The following is a 19,621-nucleotide window of genomic DNA, read 5'->3' on the forward strand; positions in this document are numbered from 1 at the left end:
TTGTCCTTTTCTGCATGGCTTACTTCCCTAAGCATAATACCCTCTAGCTCCATCCATGTTGTTGCAAATGGTAGTATTTGTTTTCTTCTTATGGTTGAATAATATTCCATTGTGTATATGTATCACATCTTCTTTATCCATTCATCTATTCATGGACACTTAGGTTGCGTCCATTTCCTGGCTATTGTAAATAGTGCTGCAATAAACATAGGGGTGCATAGGAAGTCTTTTTGAGACTGGGCTCCTGCATTCTTAGGGTAAATTCCTAGTAGTGGAATTCTGGGGCATATGTTACTTCTATTTTTAGTTTTTTGAGGAACCTCTATACTGTATTCCACAATGGTTGAACTAATTACATTCCCACCAGCAGTGTAGGAGGGTTCCCCTTTCTCCACATCCTCAACAACATTTGTTGTCTGTCTTTTGGTTGGTGGCCTTCCTAACTGGTGTGAGGTGATATCTCATTGTGGTTTTAATTTTCATTTCTCTGATGATTAGTGATGTGGAGCATCTTTTCATGCACCTGTTGGCCATCTGAATTTCTTCATTGGAGAAGTATCTGTTCAGATCCTCTGTCCATTTTTTAATTGGATTATTTGATTTTTCTTTGTTGAGGTGCATGAGCTCTTTATATATTTTGGATGTCAACCCTTTATCAGATATGTCATTTATGAATATATTCTCCCATACTGTAGGATGTCTTTCTGATCTATTGATGGTGTCCTTTGCTGTACAGAAGCATTTCAGCTTGATATAGTCCCAATTATTCATTTTTGCTTTTGTTTCCCAGGTTAGGTTTATTCCTAGGTATTTTATTCTTTTTGATGCAATTGTGAATGGAATTGTTTTCCTGATTGCTCTTTCTGCTAGTTTATCATTAGTGAATAGGAATGCAACAGATTTCTGTGTATTAATTTTGTATCCTGCAATATTGCTGAATTCAGATATTAGTTCTAGTAGTTTTGGAATCAAGTTTCTAGGATTTTTATGTACAATATCATGTTCAAGATATGTACAAGAAGGGAGATATGTTCAAGAAGAAGTTGCACATGTTTATGTCCAAGAGATTTTTTCCTATGTTTTTTTCTAAGAGTTTCATGTTTTCATGATTTACAGTCAGATCTTTAATCCATTTTTAATTTACATTTGTGTATGGGGTTAGACCATGATCCAGTTTCATTCTCTTACATGTAGCTGTCCAGTTTTGCCAAAACCAGCTGCTGAAGAGGCTGTCATTTACCCATTGTATATACATGGCTCCTTTATCGTATATTAACTGACCATATATGTTTGGCTTAATATCTGGACTCTCTATTCTATTCCGCTGGTCTGTGGGTCTGTTCTTGTGCCAGTACCAAACTGTCTTGATTAATGTAGCTTTGAAGTAGATCTTGAAGTTGCAAAGCCAGATCCCACCTGCTTTATTCTTCCTTCTCAGGATTCCTTTGGCTATTCAAGGTCTTTTATGGTTCCATATGAATTTTATAACTATTTGTTACAGTTTGTTGAAGAATGCTGTTGGTATTTTGATAGGGATTGCATTGAATCTGTATATTGCTTTAGGCAAGATGGCCATATTAATTCTTCCTACCCAAGAGCATGGGATGAATTTCCATTTATTAGTGTCCTCTTTAATTTATCTTAAAAGTGTCTTGTACTTTTCAGGGTACAGGTCTTTCACTTCCTTGGTTAGGTCTATTCTTAGTTATTTTATTCTCTTTGATGCAATTGTGAATGGAATTGTTCTCCTGATTGCTCTTTCTGCTAGTTCATCATTAGTGTATAGGAAAGGAACAGATTTCTGTGTATTAATTTTGTATCCTGCAACTTTGTTGAATTCAGATATTAGTTCTAGTAGTTTGGAATGGAGTCTTGAGGGTTTTTTATGTACAATATTATGTCATCTGGAAATAGTGACAGATTGACTTCTTCCTTACCAATTTGGATGCCTTGTATTTCTTTGTGTTGCCTGACTGCCATGGCTAGGACCTCCAGCACTATGTTGAATAAAAGTGAGGAGAGTGGGCGTCCCTGTTTTGTTCCCGAACTTAGGTGAAAAGTTTTTAGAATCTCGCTGTGAAGTATGATGTTGGCTGTGGGTTTGTCATATATGGCCTTTATTATGTTGAGGTACTTGCCCTCTATACCCATTTTGTTCAGAGTTTTTAACATGAAAGAATGTTGAATTTTGTCAAATTCTTTTTCAGTATCTATGGAGATGATCATGTGGTTTTTGTCCTTCTTTTTGTTGATGTGGTGGATGATGTGGATGGATTTTCGAATGTTGTACCATCCTTGCATCCCTGAGATGAATCTCACTTGATCACAGAGTAAGATCCTCTTGATGTATTTTTGAATTCGGTTTGTTAATATTTTGTTGAGTGTTTTTGCATCTATGTTGATCAGGGATATTGGTCTGTAATTTCCTTTTTTGTGGTGTCTTTGCCTGGTTTTGGTATTGGAGTGATGCTGGCTTCATAGAATGAGTTTGGAAGTATTCCCTCCTCTTCTATTTTTTGGAATACTTTAAGGAGAATGGGTATTATGTCTTCTCAAATGTCTGATAAAATTCAGAGGTGAAGCCATCTGGGTCTAGGAGTTTTGTTCTTGGGTAGTTTTTTGAATACCAATTTAATTTCATTCCTGGTAATTGGTCTTTTTAGATTTTCTGTTTCTTCCTTGGTCAGTCTTGGAAGGTTGTATTTTTCTAGGAAGTTGTCCATTTCTTCTAGGTTATCCAGCTTGTTAGCATTTAGATTTTCATAGTTTTCCCTAATAATTCTTTGTATTTCTGTGGGGTCCGTCATGATTTTTCCTTTCTCATATCCAATTCTGTTTATGGGTGTAGATTCTCTTTTTCTCTAAATAAGTCTGGCTAGGGGGTTACCTATTTTGTTAATTTTCACAAAGAACCAGCTCTTGGTTTCATTGATTTTTTTCTATTGTTTAATTCTTCTCAATTTTATTTATTTCTTCTCTTATCTTTATTGTGTCCCTTCTTCTGCTGACTTTGGGCCTCATTTGTTCATCTTTTTCCAGTACAATAATTGTGACTTTAGACTCTACATTTGGGATTGTTCTTCCTTCTTTAAATAGGCCCTACCTGATTGGTATATACTTTCCTCTTAGAACTGGCTTCACTGCATCCCACCAAAGTTGGGGCAATGTGCTGTTGTTGTCATTTGTCTCCATATATTGCTTGATCTCTGTTTTAATTTGGTCATTGATCCATTGATTATTTAGGAGCATGTTGTTAAGACTCCAAGTGTTTCTGAGGCTCTTTGTTTTCTTTGTACAATTTATTTCAGTTTTATACCTATGTGATCTGATAAGTTGGTTGGTAGAATTTCAATTTTTTTGAATTTACTGAGGCTCTCTTTGTGGCCTTCTGTGTGGTTTATTCTGGAAAATGTTCCATGTGCACTGGAGAAGAATGTGTATCCTGCTGCTTTTGGGTGTAGAGTTCTGTAGATGTCTGTTAGGCCCATCTATTCTAGTGTGTTTTCAGTGCCTCTGTGTCCTTACTTATTTTCTGTCTGGTTGATCTGTCCTTTGGAGTGATTGGTGTGTTGAAGTCTCCTAAAATGAATGCACTGCATTCTATATCCACCTTTAATTCTGTTGGTATTTGTTTCACATATGTTGGTGATCCTGTGTTGGGTGTGTAGATATTTATAATGGTTATATCCTCTTGTTGGACTGATCCCTTTATCATTATGTAATGTCCTTCTTTACCTCTTGTTACTTTCTTTGTTTTGAAGTCTATTTTGTCTGATACAAGTACGGCAACCCCTGCTTTTTTCTCTCTATTGTTTGCATGAAATATCTTTTTCCATCCCTTCACTTTTAGTGTGTTTATGTCTTTGGGTTTAAGGTGAGTCTCTTGTAAAAAGCATATAAATGAGTCTTGCTTTTTTATTCATTGTATTACTCTGTGTCTTTTGATTGGTACATTCAGACCATTTACATTTAGGGTGACTATCGATACATATGTACTTATTGCCATTGCAGGCCTTGGATTCGTGGTTACCAAAGGTTCCAGGGTAGCTTCTTTGCTATCTAACTGTCTAACTTTAACTCTCTTATTATGCTATTATAAATACAGCCTGATGATTCTTTATTTCTCTCCCTTCTTATTCTTCCTCCTCCACTCTTCATATGTTAGGTGTTTTATTCTGTACTCTTTTGTGTTTCCCTTGACTGCTTTTGTGGATAGCTGATTTTATTTTTTGCCTTTAGTTAGTATTTGTTTGGTCCGCTTTCTTTGCTGTGATTATTTTTTCTCTAGTGACATCTATTTAGCCTTAGGAATACTTCTATCTAGAGCAGTACCTTTAATATACCCTGTAGAGGTGGTTTGTGGGTGGCACATTCCCTCAACTTTTGCTTATCTGGAAATTCTTTAATCCCTTCTTCAAATTTAAATTATAACCTTGCTGGATACAGTATTCTTGGTTTAAAGCCCTTCCGTTTCATTCCATTAGATATATCATGCCATTTCTCTTCTGGCCTGTAAGGTTTCTGTTGAGAAGTCTGATGATAGCCTGATGGGTTTTCCTTTGTAGGTGATCTTTTTTCTCTCTCTGGCTGCCTTTAATACTCTGTCCTTGTCTTTGATCTTTGTCATTTTAATTATTAATGTCTTGGTGTTGTCCTCCTTGGATCCCTTGTATTTGGAGATCTGTGGGCTTCTATGGACTGACAGACTATTTCCTTCCCCACCTTGGGGAATTTTTCAGCAATTATTTCTTCAAAGACACTGTCTATCTCTTTTTCTCTCTCTTCTTCTGGTACCCCTACTATGTGAATATTGTTCCATTTGGATTGGTCACACAGTTCTCTTAATATTCTTTCATTCCTAGAGATCCTTTTATCTCTCTCTGCCTCAGCTTCTCTGTATTTCTGTTCTATGATTTCTATTCCATTAACAGTCTCTTGCACTTCATCCAGTCTGCTCTTTAGTCCTTCTATTGACTGTTTCATTTCTGTTATCTCCCTCCGGACTTCATCCCTTAGCTCTTGCATGTTTCTCTGCAGCTCCATCAGCATGGTTAAGACTTCTATTTTGAATTCTTTTTCAGGATGATTGGTCATATCTATCTCACCAGGCCCTCTCTCTGGCATTGTTTGAGTTATTTTGGACTGTACCAGGCTCTTCAGCCTTTTCATGGTGATAGAAGTGATCACCAGCAGGTGGCACATGTGTCAGGTGGGAGAACAAAGTTCCTTCCTTCTTGCTGGTTGCCTTGTTGCCTTGCCCTTCTCCGCTGCCTTTGCCAGTTATCTGCACACAGGGAGCAGTCTCTGGGTTAATTCCCTTAGCTGCCATGGGCAGGACAGCCCTCGGGATGTTCAGTGGTTGCAAGCACGCAGCGTGTGTTCTCCTGTGAGAACAACACCCCTTCGGGCCTTCTGGACTTTGCCCATAGGGCACTGCCAGTGGTCACAGGCACACTGCGTGTGTTCTTGTATGATAACAACACCCCTTCGGGCCTTCCAGACTTTGTGCCACCTTCCTCTCTCTGTGCTGGCGGCAGCCTCTGGGTTTGGCCCAGTTAGTTGCACGCTGTGGTTGCTTTGGGCAGTTCTGCTCCCTAGCTGCTCCACAGCAGTGGTGGGTTAGCTGGTTTGCTTGCAGTGCCGGTGGGGGAAATGAACTGCAGGCTGCTTATAGCCATGAGGGGCTTTTGAGCTGTGTTGCCATCCACGGGGTTAGGGTGCCTTAAGTTCCTTAAGATTCCCAGCCTGCTAGAGTGATTGTGCTGGGATGATTTTGTCCCCTGTTAAACCCTTGTCCCTTTAAGACTTTTAAAGTGCCCATTTTTCTTTTGCCCTAGGGGAGCCAGTTATGGGGACCTGCTCGCAGTCTCTGTCTCGGATTTTACTTTTCTGTTTCTCTAATATTCAGTGCACCATGCGATGTGTGTCTGTCCTCCCAGTGCAGATTACTAGGGCTGGTTATTTAGCACTCCTGTGTTTCTACTCCCTCCCAACTCTGATTCTTTTCCTCATGCCAGTGGGCTGGGGTAGGGTGTGTGCTCGGGTCCCGCCAGGTCACGGCTTTGTATCTTACTCTTTTCATAAGATACTGAGTTCTCGCAGATGTAGATCTAGCCTGGCTGTCGTACTGTATCTTCTGGTCTCTCTTTTAGGAATAGTTGTATCTGCTGTATTTTCAAAAATATGTATGATTTAGGGAGGATATTTCTACCACCCTGCTCATGCTGCCATCTTGAGCCAAACTTTCAATATATCTTGCTTTTTTTAATCCAATCTGGCAATGTCTGCCAATTACTGTGAGTAGACTTATGCTATCTAATATTGTGGGAATTAGTCATACATGGTCATTTAAATCAAACAAGTAAAATTCAGAATTCAGTTCTTCAATTGCACTAGCATTTTCAAGTGTTCAGTAGTAACTAGTAGTTACTATCCTGGACAACACAGATAGAACATTTCCATCATTTCAGAAAGCTTTAATGGATCATGCTGGCATAGAATATTTGCACTCAATTTAATTACCAATATAGTTGAGATTAAGTCTACCACCATGCCTTCAGTTTCCTCTATTGACTTACTGACTATCTCTCAGTTTTACATTTTTAGTAGTTCTTCTAGGGTTTATATGAAACATCTGTAACTTATCACTGTCTATTTCCAGACAGTACTATACCACTTCACATATAGCTTAAAAACATTAATATAGCATAGGGGAACCTCTTCATATCCTTTTTACTAATTGTTGTCATATGTTTTACTTATGCACTATTATGCACAGCCATTTCCACTGATCTTATCATTTTGATGACACAAATATTGGAAAATGAAAAGCCCTATAACAAAGGAGTACTATTTTGAATACTTTGTCTTCACTTACATTAAAAAGAAATGTTTTACGAAAATTTATTTTAGAGATACAGAATTCTGGCTTTTGGTAACCCAGTAACAGAAAAGAAACCAATGTTTACATCACCTATAAGTTTTCACATTACAAAACTCAATATTGTCTGTCTTCTCAAGCTTCTATTTTTGTATTTAGTCCAATTATTTGATACATATGTTATATCAAACTCAAAAGGGGTTTTACATTTTGTTTTACATCTTCTCAGCTTTATGCTTGGAGGCTATATGATTTTAAGAAAATACAGAAGTAAAAATAAATCTTAAGATCCATCAGATAGCAAATTAGTAAATTATCTTTCATTTTAATTATAATTTGACTTTTGAGCCTCCATATTCGTATGTAAAATACTATGCATCATGTTCAAGATTTTGGTCTTGGTTTTGAAGAGGCATGTAGGTTATTATGTTTCATCTATCTCATTTTGCTGTTAGAGGCTCTTTTAAAATTATTTTTTAATTATTTGGTTTCATTGTAGCCATTATTTCCTTTTCACATTATATTCTTTACACTGCTTTTTTTTTGTGAGGTAACAATGGTTTCTGGATCTTTTCATTCAAGAGTTTAGGTTAAGACACCAGATCAAGATATGATTTGTTCCATCCAACAAAGTCTGTGCCTGTACTTTTCAAATATACAAATATCCACTTGTTGCTCTGAGACAAACTGTGATCATCTCCATCACTCACAAAAGCCAAAATACCATGTTCATTTCCAAAATGCATTCATATAATATGACTTTTGAGACACTGAGCCTCCCCTACTTAATACCTTTTGACAAACTATGTTTTATGGCTCATTTCTCATAAAGACGGTTTCATTATAAACAGCACTCATGAGTAAACTCACCCTTTTTCATAGCAAGGAGCTCAACTCTCATATTTTTACTGGCTTCCTAACTAAATGAAGCCCCTATTTCTAAAAGAAATGCACATTGAGCTGAAAATGAACAGCTACTTCAGTATGGCTGTTGTGGACAGCCTTAAAAGGGAACTAATACAATCTATTCTCAGTCTGAAAAGACCTAACAAGACCATAGGAAAAATAATATATTCACTAATTATTAAACACTATTCATTTTTTACAAAAGAGTAAAGCTCTGTAACACAAAATCCAAGGATGTCAAAGTGTCAGTTAAAAAAAGGTAACAACAAAGCCCTAAGCATTAGTTCCTCAATGAGAAGTCCTGGATACTTACCCAAGTCTTCCTAGCATCTCAAACTCAGGAACATGTGGTCCACATGTCTCTATTTGCAGTGGTTGGTATTCATACAGAGTTTCTTCTAGTTTCTGAATAGGTGCCAATGAAATATGCTGACCCTGTTAGAAACATTAATGAAAGCATGCCTTTTAATATTATTTTCATACTACTTCTTATTTGTAAGCATTTTAAGGATGCACTAAATTTCTCACATTAAAAATATTATTTTAAGAGTTGGAGGAAGATGGTGAAACAGGAGGTCACTTCCACACACAACAAAGAAGCAACTACATCAAATACTACTGACTTTGAAAACAACCTGAATACTGTAGAACAGACCACCTAAACCTGGCTAACAAGAGAAGCACATTTTGAGGAGGGTAAAGGGGCAGAGGTGTGATTAGTCAGGATCAAGCCCTTCCCCTATCCCAGCCCACAAGCAGAAAGGAGAAAAATGAAGTGCGGAAGGGATAAATGGTCAGGAACCCAGCCCTGTGGATCTGCTCCAGGAAGACAAGTCCTCATTGCATTAAGCTTTGAAGATTAATGGACTGACATCAGGGAAAGTTACATTGGTATGGGGGGCTGAGTCACCAGTTCCTCATGGAGGACAGGCTTGTTCTGCCAATCCCTCTGAGACCCAACACAAAGGGAGCAGTTTCAAAGATTTGCTAGCCTTGGGAAGTGTGCCAGAGTGAAGGGAGTTTGAGGAAGCTCTCTCAAAAGGAGAAAGGGCAGAAAAACAACACTTTTCCAGCCTCCCCACAGCACAAGTGACCAGATACTTCGAGGAGCCTGCTCTGACACTACACCTATCCCAGTGAATTAGCCCTCACATTCTCCTGCAAACCTGCCCCACCCAACTCACTCAGCCCAGTGGTAGTCGGGCACTGCTGACAGATAGACAAAGGGTGGACCTACCCACAGAGAACCCCAGCAGAAATCAAAGAATGACATCAAAGAAAGGCACTGCAGTAGGGATCGGCATTGCTGGTAGAAGGACAGAAGGCACATCTCACCCACAGCCAACAACAGGCACCATGGCTCAGCCACATCATTGAATTGGTCTCTGATAAGCAGGGGATTTGTGCATCTGAGCACCACAGGACACATACCACACAAAGCCACTACTTTCAAGACCAGGAGGCACAGCTGATCTATCTAATAAAAAGGAGAAAGAAATACAGAGACCCAAACAAAATGAGGAGGCAGAGGAATATGTTCTGAACGAAAGAACAAGATAAAATACCAATAAAGGTTCTAAATGAAACAGAGATAAGCAATATTTTTGGTAAAGAATTCAAGTCATAAAGATGCTCACTGAAATGGGGAAAAGAATTGACAATCTCAATGAGAACTTCAACAAAGAGATAGAAAATATTAAAAGAACCAGTCAGATTTGAAGGATTCAATAACCAAAATGAAAAATAAAATAGAGGGAATGAATAGCAGGTTAGAGGAGGCAGAGGAACAGATCGGTGAGCCAGAAGATGGAGTAGTGGAAAGTAAAGAAGCTAAGAACAGAGAGAAAAAAGAATTTCTAAAAATAAGAAGATATTAAGAAAGCCCGAAAACAACCCCAAATGAAACAATATTCACATAATAGGGATCCCAGAAGGAGAAAAGACAGACAAAGGGATAGAAAGTCTATTGATGAAACAATAGCTGAAAACACCCCCAACCTGCAGAATGAAACAGATATCCAGGTCCTGGAAGACCAGAGAGCCCCTAACAAATTGGACCCAAGGAGGTCCACACCAAGACACATAATAATCAAAATGGCAAAGATTAAAAAGAGAATCTTAAAATCAGCAAGAGAAAGGCAGACAGTAAGCTACATGGGAAACTCCAAAAGGCTATCAGATTGTTCAGCTTTCAGTTCAAAAAGAAGTCATAACATTTGTGAATATCTATGCACCCAACACAGGAGGACATGAATCTATAAAGCAAATACTGACAGACATGAAAGGAGAAACTGAACTACACGATAATACTAGTGGACTTTAACACCCAAATTACACCAATGGATAGACCACTCAGACAGAAAATTAAAAAGGAAATAGGGACACTGAATGCCACATTAGACCTCATAGACATTCATTAACAGATATATACAGACCATTCCACCCAAAAGTAGAATACACATTCTTCTCAAGTGCACATAGAACATTCGCCAGAAAGGATCACATATTAGGACACAAAACAAGTCTTAATAAATTTAAGACAAATTATATCAAGCATCTTTTCATACCACATGGTATAAAATTAGAAATCAATCACAAAAAAACAACTGAAGAATAAAAAAAACACATAGAGGCTAAACAACATGCTTCTAAATAATCAATGGTGGATCAATGACCAAAACAAAGAGGAAATTAAGTAATAAATGGAGACAAATAAAGAGAAAAACACAACAGTTCAAAATGTATGGGGCACCCCAAAAGTGGTTCTAAAAGGGAAGTACATTGCAATACAGGCCTACCTCAAGACCCAAGAACGATCCCAAATAGCCTAAACTCACAATTAATGAAACTAGAAAAAGAACAAATAAAACACAAAGTTAGTAGAAGGAGGAACATAATAAAGATTAGAGCAGAAACAAATAATATAGAGAATAAAACAATAAAAAAAATTAATGACACCAAGAGCTGGTTCTTTGAAAAAATAAACAAAATAGAGAAATCCCTAGCCAGACTCATCACGAAAAAAAAGATACTTCAAAAATAAACAAAATCAGAAATGAAGAAGGATTAGTCACAACAGAGACCACAAAAATGCAAAGAATTATTAAAGAGTACTATGAAAAATTATATGCCAATAAGCTGGACAACTTAGAAGAAAAGGATAAATTGCTAGAACATACAATATTCCAAGTCTGACCCAGAAAGAAACAAAATCTGAACAGACCAATTACCAGTAATGAAACTGAATTGGTAATCAAAAAACATCTAACAAATAAAACTATGGAACAGATGGCTTCATGGGTGAATTCTACCAAACATTTAATGATGAGCTAAAATTTATCCTTCTTAAAGTAGTCCAACAAATAGAAGAACTACTCCAAACTCAACCTACAAGGCCAGCACTACTCTAATTCCAAAACCAAAGACACTACACAAAAAAAGAGAAAATTACTGAACAATATTTCTCATGAACATATATTCAAATGCTGAATAAAATACTGGCAAACTAAATTCAAAATTACATCAAAAGGATCACCCATCACCACAAACTTGGATTTATTCCAGGATGCAAAGATGTAACCATATCTTCAAAACAATCAATATAATATACCACATCAACAAAAGAAAGGAAAGAAACCATATGATCATCACAACAGATGCTGAAAAAAGCTTTTAACAAAACAACATCCATTCATGCCAAGAACTTTCAACAAAGTGGGTACTAGAGAGAACATAACTCAATATAATAAAGGCTATATACAACAAACCCAGAACTAACATTATACCCAAAGCTGAAAAGCTAAAAGCTTTTCCTCTAACATCAGGAATAAAGCACAAATGCCCAACAAAGCAAAACAAAAGTAGTAGAACCAGCTATACACAAAATCAGTCAAGGGATACCCAAAAAACACAGAATATGACATCTAATGCATCAAATGTGGAGGAGAAAGAAGAAAGAAAAAGAAGTGCTTTTAGACTGTGTTTAAAATACAGCAATCATCAACTTAATATAGACTGTTATATACTAAGGAAGATATCCTTGAACCTTATGTTGGCCACAAACCTAAAGCCTATAATAGATACACAAAAAAACTGAGAAAAAGAAAGGAAGCACAACACTAAAGAAATCCATAAAAAATAAGAGCATAAAAGAGGAAGAACAGAACAGGGAGTTAACTATAAAAACAATTAGAAAACAATTAAGAAAATGGCACTAAGTACATATACCTATGAATAATTACCTTAAATGCAAATGGACTGAATGCACCAATTAAAAGACAAAAGAATGCCTGAATGGATAAAGAAACAAGGCCAATCTATATGCTGCCTCCAAGAGACTCATTTCAGATGCAGACATACAGAAACTGAAAGTGAAGGGATGGAAAAAGACGTCCATACTTATATCAGACAAAATAGATTCCAAAACAGAGAAATTAACAAGAGACAAGGACGTTGCATAATGACAAATTATATCAAGCATCTTTTCAGACCACAATGGTATGAAACTAGAAATTAATCACAAAAAAAAAAACACTGAAGAAAAAAAACACATAGAGGCTAAACAACATGCTTCTAAATAATCAGTGGTGGATCAATGACCAAAACAAAGAAGAAATCAAGTAACACATGGAGACAGTGAAGAGAAATAAGATGATATAACCATTATAAATATCTATGCACAGGAGCACCTAAATATGTAAAACAAATGCTAACAGAATTAAAGGGAGAAATAGATTACAACACATTCACTGTAGGAGATTTTACCACACCTCTCAGATCAATAGACAGATCACTCAGACAGAAAATAAATATGGAAACAGAGGCAGTGAACAGCATATTACATCAGATAGATCTAACAGATATCTACAGAACATTTCACCCAAAAGCAGCAGGATACACATTTTTCTCAAATGTACATGGAATGTTCTCCAGAATAGATCACATACAAGGCCACAAAAAGAGCCTCAATAAATTCAAAAAGATTAAAATTTTGTCAAGCAACTTCTCAGACCACAATAGTATGAAACTAGAATTTAATTACACAAAGAAAACAAAAAAGCCTAAAGACACATGGAGGCTAATCAACATGCTTCTAAATAATCAATGGACTAATGAACAAAGCAAAGTCGAAAGCAAGACAAATGAAAACAAAAATACAGCAGTCTAAAATTTGGGGGACACCACAAAAGTGGTTCTAAGAGGGAATAGATAGCAATGCACAGACCTACTTCAAGACACAAGAACAATCCCAAATAAACAGACTACACTCACAATTAGAAAAACTAGAAAAAGAAGAACAAATGAAACCCAAACTTAGTAGAAGGAGGAGCATAATAAAGATCAGAGAAGAAATTTAAAAAATAGAGAAGAATAAAACAATAGAAAATAATCAATGAAACCAAGAGCTGGTTCTTTGAGAAAAATAAGCCAAATGGACAAACCCTTAGCCAGACTTACCAAGATAAAAAGAGAATATACAAATAAAATCAGAAATGAAAAAGGAATAGTAACAATGGATATGACAGAAATAAAAACAATTATTACAGAATTCTATAAAAAATTACATGCCAATTAATTAGGCAACCTAGAAGAAATGGACAACATCCTTGAATAATACAACCTTCCAAAATCTACCCAGGAGGAAACAGAAAATCTGAACAGGACAATTGCCAGCAATGAAATTGAACTGGTAATCAAAACCTCCCAACAAACGAAAGTCTAGGAACAGATGGCAGCAGAACATCTGAAGAAGAGCTAATACCCATCCTTCTAAAAGTATTCCAAAAAGTCCAAAAGAAGGGAATACTTCTAAACTCATTCTATGAGGCCAACATCATCCTAATATTAAAACACCACAAAAAAAGAAAATTGTAGACCAATATCCTGAGAAGCATGGGTGCAAAAATCCTCAACAAAATATTAGCAAACCAAATCCAAAAATACATCAAAAGGATCATCCATCATAACTAAATGGGATTTATTCCACCGATGCAAGGATGGTACAATATTTGTAAATCAATCAATGTGATACACCATATTAACAAAAAAACAAAAAAGGATAAAAGCTGTATGATCATCTCAATATCCTAAAAAAGCAGTTGACAAACTTCAACACCCATTCATGGTCAAATTCTTTAACAAAATGGGTACAGAGGGAACATACCTCAACATAATAAAGGCCACATATGACAACCCAGAGCTGACATCATAGCCAATGGTGAAAAGCTAAAAACTTTTCTTCTAAGATCAATAACAAGACAAGGATGTGAACTCTCACCACTTTTATTCAACATAGTACTTCAAGTCCTAGCCAAGGCAACCAGATAACACAAAGAGATAAAAGGCATCCAGATTGGTAAGGAAGAAGGTAAACTCTATTCACAGATGACATGATATTATACATAGAAAACCTTAAAGACTCTGCAAAAAAACTGTTAGAACCAATAACTGGATTCAGCAAAGTTAAAGGATACAAAATTAATACATGGAAATCTGTTACTTTCCTATATACTAATAACAAACTAGCAGAAAGAAAAATCTGGAAAACAATTCCATTTACAATTTCATCAAAAAGAATAAAATACCTAGGAATAAACCTAACCAAGGAGGTAAATCTGTACTCTGTAAACTTTAAGACACTCGTGAGAGACAATAAGGAAGACTCAAATAAATGGAAATCTTGCCTGTGCTCATGGATAGGAAGAATTAATATTATCAAAATGGCCCAAAGCAATTTACAGATTCAATGCAATCCATATCAAAATGCCAAGAGCATTTTTCAATGAACTAGAGCAAATAATCCTAAAATTCATATTGAACCACAAAAGACCCCAAATAGCCAAAACAATCCTGAGAAAGAAGAACAAAGCTAGGGGGGTTACACTCTCTGACTTCAAACTCTACTACAAAACTACAGTAATTGAAACAGTATGGCACTGGCACAAGAACAGACCCATAGATCAGTGGAACAGAACAGAGAGTTCAGATAAAAACCCATGCATATATGGATAATTAATATATGATAAAGGGGCTATGAATACACAATGGGGAAAAGATAGTCTCTTCAATAACTGATGTTGGGAAAACTGGACAGCTACATGCAAGAGAATGAAACTGGATTACCGTGTAACTCCACACACAAAAGCAAACTCAAAATGGATCAAAGACCTAAACATAACATAGGAAACCATAAAACTCTTAGAAGAAAACATAGGCAAAAATCTCTTGAACATCAGCATGAGCAATTTTTTCCTGGACACATCTCCTCAATCAAGGGAAACAAAATAAAAAATGAACAAGTGATACTACATCAAACTAAAAAGCTCTGCACAGCAAAGGACATCAGCAGCAGAACAAAAAGGCATCCTCCAGTATGGGAAATATATTCATAAATTATTTATGCAATAAGGGATTTACATCCTAAATATATAAAGAACTCACATGCCTCAACACCAAAAATAATAAATAACCTTATAAAAAATGGGCAGAGAACCTGAACATTTTTCCAAAGAAGAAATATAGATGGCCAAAAGCACATGAAAAGATGTTCCATATTGCTAATTATCAGAGAAATGCAAATCAAAACCACAATGAGATATTACCTCACACCAGTTAGAATGGCCACTATCCAAAAGACAAGAAATTATAAGCATTGGAGAGGATGTGGAGAAAAGGGAACCCTCCTACACTATTGGTGAGAATGCCAATTGGTACAGTCACTTTGGAAAGCAGTATGAAGGTTCCTCAAAAAAAATCTAAGAATAGAAGTACCATATGATCCAGTAATTCCACTTTTAGGAATTTACCCAAAGAAAACAAAATCCCTGATTTGAAAAGATACATGCACTCATTTACAGCAGCTAAGATACGGAAGCTAGGGAGAGAAAGACAAACACCATATGATTTCATTTATATGTGGAATCTAAGAACAAAACAAAACAGACAAAATAGAAATAGGCTTATGAACACTGAAAAGTGGTCTGGTGATTACCAAGTGGGAGGGTTAGGCTGAGCAGGTGGCTGAAATAGGTGATAGGGATAGAGGCTCAAAATTTCAATCATAATATAAATTAGTCACAGGGATGGAAATAAAGCACAAAGGATATTGTCAATAGTTCTGTAACATCATTCTATGTGACAGACAGTAACTACATTAGTTGGACTAAGCATTCAATAATGTACAGAACTGTCAAATTACTATGGTGTATGCTTAAAACCAATATAATATTGTATATAAACTATATTTCAATAAAAAATTAAGAATTCAATCCAAAAAAAACAGCAACAGAAAAATAACATAGTCAATTACTAATCATTAGTATAGTGGTTATTAAAAAAAGAAAAAATACTAAAAATAAAAATAACTTTCCATATCAATCAGTATATGATTCTATGGTAAGTACCATAGAAGAGACTGTAATTCATAAAGTATTAGCAATTTAGGGTGATAGGCTAAATGATTCTGCAAACCCCTTAGCACAATTTTAAGATTCAAAACTCTTAATTTTTCCATTTTACCTAAGTTACTTTTATTCACCACGTTAGCCTCATCTTCGACATATTTGCTAATAAGTCCTGTAAGCTTGTTTTGATTCTCTCTGTATAATTATCTATTTAACATCTGTCTCCCCATTAGACTTCAAGGCCCAATGTTCAGTCATGTTTAACAGCACAGTGTTTGGCACCAAAGAGCTCTGTTCAATACTTTGCTGAATGAATGAGTAATAGAAAAGATCATGTGAACAGTGATCTGATGAATTGGTATGAACAGTAGGAAAACCAAAAGACAGAGAGTCAAATTTCCAAATTTTATAAATTTAAGAATTCCATAAATTTAAGCATTTATTCTTAAAATGTGTCTCTCACCAAACATAATGGAATTTTGTTAATCACATGTACTATGAGCGTACTTAAGGAATACATGTACACCTTCACACTTTATTACTATTTCCTTTCACTTACTCATTTCAGAGTCAATGGATACTTTTTACCCCTAGGCTGTAAATGTGCTTTCTAGCCACTTAAGAACTCATTTTAACAAAATTTCAGATAACAAAACATTGTGGATATTCTGTTATAATTATCATATACCCATCTGACTACATGCCAATGATTAGAATGTACAGTAGTGAACAAAACAGATACAATCATCTGCCCTCAGGAAGCTTACATTCTAGTAAATAACTTTTCAATGAGATTGTGCCTTATACTTCTATTTATTTGAAACATCCAAATGCAAAGCCAAAACAAAAAGAAAACAATAGTGGTTGTTTTTCATCAACTAGGTCTTCTCACATGTAAAACTTAACGATCCTATAGAATGTGCCACATTGTTAAAGGGAATTGGAAACTAATACTTTTCACTGCTCTCAGAACATTAAACCACTATAATTCTAGTGATTATTTCCAGACAAAATATCTACAAGAGAAAATCAACTAAATTATTTCTGAAATATTGTTTCTGTGTTGATAAATGTCCTAACAATGTGTGTGCACATATGTATGTGTTTTTGCTCTGTGTGGGTATGTATACATCTGTAAATGGATGTGAATTTTTTTTAGTTATGTATGTACATGTGTGTCCCCTCCTCAGTTATTTAACAGATAGAGAATATTTAAAGAATGTACCTATACTGCCTTCAAGTTGCTCATTCTAATAGTGTTTTTGTGTGTGTGTGGGAGCAGTAACTCAGTTGTTCTGAATTTATTTTAGGAGCAAGCAGAGCAATTTTTATACTACACTGTTCTAGTCACTCTAGGGTACTATCAGCCTGTCATCACTACAGCTGCATGGTAGTAACTTCCTGGTAGCACATAATTTCAAGATAACTACAATTGATTTTCGCCCACAGAAATCACTTTTTGTGATTTCTTTCAAAATGTACAGTAAATAGCATAAGACAAATAAGGGACAAGGCCCTGCACTGTAAAAGGTAACTATATACTTATGCTGGCACTGCCTCTAAACTAAATGAACTGAGGCGCCACAACTTCTCTCGGCTTCATTTTCATCGTCTATATGGGGGAAGAGCATGAATTAGGGACTGGACTACATATTCTTCCAGGTCTAACCTGCTAGGATTTCATGACCACTAAGTGGAAATAAGCTACTACCTCATGTATCATAATAGATAATGTATGTATCATAAAAATATTTATCACAAAATAAAGGAATTTCCCCAAATTCATGTAAAATAATTTTATTCCATTTATACTAGAGAAACAACCAGTGGTAAAAACAAGCTCTAATCCCTAGATTCCCAACCTTCTAGTAGGATCATTATTACTACATTTCCTTTCTAAATGCGTGTCTTGGAGTGAGCAGAATGTAACTTCCTAAGAATTACTAAAGTTTGCTCTTTTAAGCTTTCTAAGGTTGACTTATTCCCACAAACCAGCTTTTACAGGCCTTCCTTGTCTTTTAAAATATGGTTCCTAATAGATTTCCTTCTCACAAAGCAATGATAACAGGCTCTTCCATAGTATGAAAAGTTACATCTCAACATACCAGGTGCAGCGCTGTAGTCTTCTAGCTCTGAGTGATGAACAGTTCCATTCAAATATGTAAGATATGCTTTAAAACATCAAATAAGAATTCCTGTAACTATCTACCTGAGCTTAAGCATTCTGCTTATCATTAGAAATCAAATTGTCCTAAAAGAGTTATACCCTCACTTGGATAAACCAAATCTCCAAAACCATTTCTACCAAATTGCCCTGGAGACGTCATCAAAATCTGTTCACTACAATGGAACTACTTAGGGCTTTGTTAACTAAATTCATTCGTAATTTTTCTCCCTGCAACCACACCATTCAGTGTTCAAATTACCACACAGAAAACGTTCTTTAATAATATCTCAACTCTATTTTACAACTTTTGTTACACTAATATAAACTATTCCTTGAGAAAAACTCCAAAACTAAGATGTAACATAAGTAGAAATTTTAAATGTTGGGGAAAAAATAGGAAATAATATCTATTTTAAATGATTAATTATCATTAAAGCATCTCAAATTACAACCAAACCCTGTAAATTTTTAAAAAGCATTTTTGTAAATTCCTTTCTATTAGTATAGAACTACGATGGCTCAAATAGAAACTACATGCAACAATTTACTTGTGGACACATGCAATTAGTTTTCAGAGGGCCATAGGTCTCAAACTCTAGGTAAAAGGAATAGCATTTTCTCTCTCTGCTTGAACTTGTTTGACTATAACTGCATCCCTGCAGATCTATCTCCAAAAAAAATGCAAAAATAAAGACAGGAAAGGAACTAAGCTAGTTATCTCTGCTGCAGATGGGTTCTACACCTGAAATATCCAAGACAGATCCAAATGTTATCTGGTAGGGTCTGAAGTGTGTGACTGACCTAAGTTTAACATAGCTATAACAGTGAAGGCACATCCTGCGCATGGATTAAGTTCTAAGGTCAGAATAAAGCAAAAACTCATTAAAATAACCCCTCAAAAATTCCTTACATAGTCCATAAAGTATGTTATACATTGTTCTCTGCATACTATAACCTCTTTGTATAAATCCAATTCAGCTAGGTTTTTCTCCAGCACTGGAATAGACTACTGTTTCTGTTTTTGTGCAAAACCAGATAAAGTAGCGGCTTGCTTCTGGCAACCACATTGTTTCAAAAACATTTTTTTCTGAAGGAAAAGAGGAATTCTTTGCTATTTTCCTTCCTAGGTTTGGTGCTGTTAACTTTAGCTGAAATCAAGTAAGTTAAATGTACATATAATATGACTGCTGAACATGACAGGTATTTTAATGTTCATTCAATTGAACTCATGGGAAAAAATGACATTTGAGATGGGCTAAAAGGCTA

General features: G+C 35.7%; 1 protein-coding gene across 3 annotated transcripts in view; it reads right to left on the minus strand.

Annotated features, from left to right (window-relative positions):
* MNAT1 (MNAT1 component of CDK activating kinase) overlaps positions 1–19,621 on the minus strand; it is a 255,557-nt gene that overhangs the window by 108,298 nt on the left and 127,638 nt on the right. For all 3 annotated transcript variants that reach the window (XR_008992475.1, XM_036919462.2, XM_057488402.1), the window contains exon 7: positions 8,100–8,221. Coding sequence is in view for 2 of the 3 variants with exons in the window: in XM_036919462.2 (XP_036775357.1) it covers positions 8,100–8,221 (122 nt within the window). In the remaining variant the exon portion in view is untranslated. The remainder of the gene's footprint in view (positions 1–8,099; positions 8,222–19,621) is intronic.

The sequence above is a fragment of the Manis pentadactyla genome, chromosome 11 (assembly GCF_030020395.1).
Source record: "Manis pentadactyla isolate mManPen7 chromosome 11, mManPen7.hap1, whole genome shotgun sequence".
In the NCBI taxonomy this organism is placed as follows: Eukaryota; Metazoa; Chordata; class Mammalia; order Pholidota; family Manidae; genus Manis; species Manis pentadactyla.